The sequence below is a fragment of the Nematolebias whitei genome, chromosome 5 (assembly GCF_014905685.2).
Source record: "Nematolebias whitei isolate Nwh7 chromosome 5, NemWhi1, whole genome shotgun sequence".
Classification (NCBI taxonomy): domain Eukaryota; kingdom Metazoa; phylum Chordata; class Actinopteri; order Cyprinodontiformes; family Rivulidae; genus Nematolebias; species Nematolebias whitei.
The window spans coordinates 7,498,573-7,504,287 of NC_056502.1; the positions used below are offsets into that span (position 1 = coordinate 7,498,573).

The 5,715-nt window shown below is 39.4% G+C and overlaps 1 protein-coding gene across 1 annotated transcript; it reads left to right on the plus strand.

Annotated features, from left to right (window-relative positions):
• The first annotated feature begins 3,076 nt into the window (after positions 1–3,076).
• On the plus strand, positions 3,077–4,990 carry lingo4b (leucine rich repeat and Ig domain containing 4b). Its single transcript, XM_037676132.1, has one exon. The coding sequence runs from the start codon at positions 3,077–3,079 to the stop codon at positions 4,886–4,888; it is 1,812 nt and encodes a 603-aa protein (XP_037532060.1). The 3' UTR covers positions 4,889–4,990.
• Positions 4,991–5,715: the final 725 nt, after the last annotated feature.

Consider the following 5,715-nt stretch of genomic DNA (forward strand, 5'->3'; position numbering starts at 1 on the left):
GAAGCTAATTTATTAACTTGCACCAAAAACTGTATTTTGGTTATGATCCAGACCTCGTGACCATCGATCACAGGCGTCAAACTCCAGGCCTCGAGGGCCAGAGTCCTGCAACTTTTAGATGTGTCTCTGACGCCACACAGCTGAATCAAATAAGGAGGTTATTAGCAGGACTTTGTAGAACTTGACTGCACTGAGAAGCTAATAGTCATATGATTCAAGTGTTTTGGACCAGTGGAACATTTAAAAGTTGCAGGACACCAGCCCTCAAGGCCTGGAGTTGGACACCCCTGCCATAGATTTAAGTGGGATCAGTATGGAGGGCATTGCTCCAGTCCATTTTGCTGAAGAAAGAACTAAGCCAAAAGGCAAAGCTCTTGATTTTCCTCTTATTTTGATAAACTATTGTCATTATTACATTTTTAATGTCAAACTTCAATGTAACAGCAGTAATAGCTTGTTTAAAACAGAGTCTCATAATTAAAAGGCACAAGTGACACTGTGTAATAGAGAATAGATAACATAATCAACGCTGTAATGTAACACTAATGTGACAACACTCCAAGCAGGGTGACAAATTAATGGTGAAATTATAAATGCATTCATCTCTCTTTCTAATTTGACTGATGGAGTCGGTCCCAGCTGTGACTCTGGTGTTGTGACCTTTGTGTGGATTGTAGCTTTATAATGTCTACAGAACGTGCAAGGGGGGTGGTCCTGGTTGGTGATTGGCTGAAAACGCTCAGCAACTGGCAGTCTTGGATATCACACACCTGTCAGGCTCTGTCTTAGAAAACTTAGCTTTGGGAACAGGTTTCTTTACTGCACTGAAACTACAATAACCTCCCATGTAATTAAAACAAACTGAAGAAACCCGTTGATAATGGTTTAAACATTATTTTTTGTGTCTGATAATAAATGCTTTTATTTACATTTTCAAGAAATGGAGATACTGAAAATAAATTTGCAGAAGTATTGTCACTGTGGGATAGTTAAACTGACTTTATTACTGTATATGCCATAAAGTTTTTCAGCACCTAAAAGACTCATTTAGCTTCTCATTAAATTAAACCTAATCTACAAATCATAAACTTAAGAGCAAAAATAACTAAAAGCAAAGCCCAGAACAGACTAAAGAAACCCAAAGATTGTTTTAGGGTAGCTAAAGCTGTTGAGGTGTGAACACTGACCGGTTTTGTCTGGCTCAATTTCCACAATATAGAAAATTATTGCATGGAAATATTTTGGCTTTGCCAACATTTTGATTTATCACCCCGACGCAAGGGCTGTGAGTTTAAGAGCAAGTCTTGGCTTGTGAGTCAGCACTCCCACCCTGTTAGTATAAAAGATGTTTGCATGAAGAACAAGGCTGTGCTGCTCTGGGACTATGAACGTCTGCAACACTAACAAGAGGCTGCAGCGAGGCTGATTCACTTTCAGGAAAGGCTCTGAGTAAGACGCTGTGGTTCCAGGTTAGACTTGCTTAGACATGTAGTATACCTAATTTTGCATTGTGTTTTTATTCTCCATTATACTCTATGCTGCTTGAGTAAAACTCATCTTGTTAACTTTAATACTGTGAAGCTGTAGGACATTATTAGATATTAGATTTATTTCTCAAAGCTTTGGTGCTGCACTGTAGCAGTGGTTGTTGAATAGGAAATGCATAATTTGTATCTCTTTGTCTCATACAGTCAACCATGTCAGACAGTAGGGAAATAAAATTATGAAACGTTTCACCATGCAGTATTCAGCAAGTTGCTTTCTAGATTGTTCTTTTAATGTTTTGCAGGCTTCAACGCCCAAGTGGATAATGTTACGACAGTTGTCAGGATTACATTTTCATTGGATCTGATTGCGCTCTACTTTTTATTTTAACTGTGTTTAGTTTGTTCTGCTTTGTCAGACCATGTACTGTAACTACAGTGTGCATAACATTTATGCAATTTGAATTGCTTTTGCTCTGTTCCTGAGATTATATAGATCAGATTATCTGTTGCTGTATATGTTTTTGTTTGATTTCCTTTCATTGTAATTTTTTTTCCATTCATTCGACCTTTATTTATACAAGTTAGTCTCATTGAGCCTCGAGGACTCATTTACAAGAGAGACCTGTTTTAAACAAAGAACTTGGATGACAGCAGTAGATAATCACAAAAAAGAATATAAAAGGACAAATGGAAGAAATTATTAAAAAATAAACCTGAAAAAAATATATATAAAAAATGGAGCTAGGTTGTTGAGGGCTTTGTAGGTTATAAGTAAGATATTGCATTATATTCTGAATTTGACAAGGATGTGAAGGGATGTGAGGGAAGTTAAATGAAATTTCATGAAAAAAGTAATAAAATTTACAACGGATTAAACGATCACCAGAAATGAATTCTAAAGCAAAGTTATTAGATTTGCAAAGAAAGTCCATTTGAGTTGTCTTTAAAATCAAGGTTGGTTATATTTGGTGCATCAACTTTTAAAATACCAACCATAATAAAAGCAAACGCTGAAAAGGTTTGCACACTTTTTTCTTTCTTAATTTAGGCTCCACTTTTGTACCAGTTGTTTTTGTGCATTGTGATATCATTGCTTAAAATAGATAATAGAGCTTAGAAAGTTGCACTTCTGCACTTTTTAATCTTATTTGACCTGGGTTTTCATTAGGAACGTCAAACTAATTAGATGAATGAGGTTTATTCTTATGTCTTTTCTAAGAGAAGCAGCGGCCTCTGAACTGTTACTGGTGCTTTTTTAGAATTAATTTTGCTAAGGCTTGTTTTTCTGCTTCTAGGTTCTTTTCAGGCCCCGCTAAAGGGCACGATACTGACAGGAAAACGTCTCTACAGAGGACTGAATTCAAGCCTGACTTCAGCTTAATTGCCACTGGTTATGAAAATCTGCACTCCAAGACTGAAAAGGTTTGCCATGCCACACATTTTATGTTTATTTATAGAATTTAAATTCAGTACAACGCATCATTCTTTGTTCTGTATTTGATTTAAAACTGTAGACTCTTGTCTTTTCAAGTAACACTATATTATTTTCTAATTAATACATTTCTGTCTTTTGTCAGGCAGGGAGAAAGATGTTTGTGGAGTCAGTTGTCCGGTGGGGTGCATGGAGCGTCCTGGTCCTGTTTGGGCTTGGTGTATCAGCAGGAGGTTGCCCTCCACGCTGTGTGTGTCGACCTGAAGCTAGAGCAGTGATCTGCTCCGGCAAGTATTTGAACTCTGTGCCGGAGGGCTTTTCCAATGATGCCAAGCGTTTGGATTTATCCCGCAATAGGATTAAGACTGTGGGACGCCGTCAGTTCTCTGGCCTTGTACAACTTCAAGAGTTGAACCTCAGTGATAATTTAATCTCCATGATTGAAGTAGAGGCTTTCTTGGGCCTTAAGAATCTCAGAACACTTCAGCTTAAGAATAACCGCTTGAAGATCCTCCCGGTCGGAGTCTTTTCCGGTCTGTCTAGTCTGCGCTTTTTGGATTTAAGCCAGAATGAGATTCTGGTTTTCCTGGACTACACATTCAAGGAAATGGTCAACCTGCAAACGCTGGAGGCCGAGGAGAATGACCTTGTCTTCATTTCCCAACGAGCTTTCTTTGGACTGCAGAATCTGCAAGAACTTTGTTTAGACCGCAGCAACCTGACCTCAATTCCCACAGAGGCTTTGTCACAGCTCCAGAGCCTGACACAACTTCGAATGCTCCGCCTCACCATTTCTACAATGCCCAACAATGCTTTCCGACGGCTTCAAGGTTTGCAGAGCCTTGTCATCTCTAACTGGCCAACATTGGACTATATGGCTAGTAACAGTCTGATTGGTCTTAATTTAAGCTCACTTGTTATCAGTAACTGCAACTTAAGTGCAGTTCCTTATGCAGCACTTCGTCATCTGGTGTATCTGCGTTTTCTAGACTTGTCCTACAACCCCATCACTATTATCCAAGGCAATTTGCTAGGGGATCTACTAAGACTCCAGGAGTTACACCTAGCAGGGGCAAGTCTGATAAAAATAGAGCCGGGAGCCTTCAGGGGACTGTCCTTTTTTCGCATGCTAAATGTAACATCGAATCAGCTCACCACTTTGGAGGAGAGTGCTTTCCATTCAGTAGGAAACCTTCAGGTGTTGCGTTTGGATGGGAATCCCCTTGCATGTGACTGTAGACTTCTTTGGGTGGTTCGTCGCAGGCTGCGGTTGAATTTTGATGGCCATCAGCCCACTTGTTCCTCTCCTGATGGGGTGAAACTGCGTGAATTCAGAGACTTCTCAGAAAAGGAACTTCCCAGGATTTTTACCTGCCGTCCTGCTCGTATAATGGACCGCAGGCCACAGGAGGCAAGGGTGGAAGAGGGTACCACTGTTCTGTTTTCCTGCAAGGCTGATGGGGATCCATTCCCATCCATCACTTGGATTTCATCAAACAAGAATGTAATTTTTCCAACAGGAAGAGTCAGAGTTTTACCGAATGGTACTCTAGAAGTGCGGTTTGCCCAAGTTCAGGACAGCGGCACGTATCAGTGCCTGGCAGGCAATGCAGCTGGCAACGACAGCCTGACGGTTGGTCTGTATGTGAAGGGGGTTCCAGGAAACAGATCCATCTCGTTTTTCATGGACGAAAGTTGGACTGAGCCTTCTAACCCCCAAGCCACCAACTCCTCAGCTCAAATGACCAAGCCATTCCCATTTGATTTAAAAACCCTGATCATTGCCACTACTATGGGATTCCTGTCTTTCCTAAGCTCAGTGGCCATCTGCTTTGTTTTTATGTTCTTCTGGAGCCAGAGCAAAGGTCAGATCAAGCACACAGCAACTATTGACTTTGTTCCTCGGTCTTCCATGGGCGGAGGAGGAGATGGAAGTGAAGGTGGCAGGTTCACAATGAAACTCATTTGAACCAATGCAGGATGATGGAGAGGACTTGAAACTGATTTGAGCTTTTCTGTATTTTGAACTTCCACTGCTGTTTTTGGAGACAAAGTCCTGCATTGAAAGGCATCAACAAGAAAGGCAGATGAAGCCTTTCCAAAAGAACTTCTGCCAGGCCTCTCCTGTTTAAGTTGAAAATGTCATCACAGTGCCCCTGGTTTGTGTAACATAAGTACACATCGTCTTATGAACATTGAACAGATTGTAGACAGATCACTCTTATGGTTGCTGTGTTTTTGTTAATATTTGTACTTTTAATAGGAAAATACTTACTCTACCCAACTTTCTTTTTATGCTTAGCCTGACATTTAATCACAAGTTTGGGTAGTAATTTATGAAGACAAAAATTCACTGATTTAAAGCATCAAAATTTCAAAATACACCAGGTGTAGTTTACATGGTCATGTTGTACTGGCATATTCTGACTGGTCTTTTTTATTTTTGCTAGATAACATAATATCCTGTTTATGTTAATTAGTCATTAACGGTTGTTCGATAAGCACTGAAGCACCTTAATACTATTCAGTAAAAAAAAAAATTGTCCTGTGTTTAACAATAAAAAAGTGCAGCCTGATTGGGAATAGTATGCTAATGTATTACAATACAATGCACAATAAAAACATTTGAAAAAAAAAAATAACAGGAGGAAAAATAATTGATATCAATGGGACTTTTGTACACAAATAAGAAAGTCCATCTGTATTTGGAGCTTTGAAGCTTGTACAGAATACAAATGACACAGTAGTAACATAAATAAAAGTTTAAATTGGCACAATAAGTTGGAATTTATATCA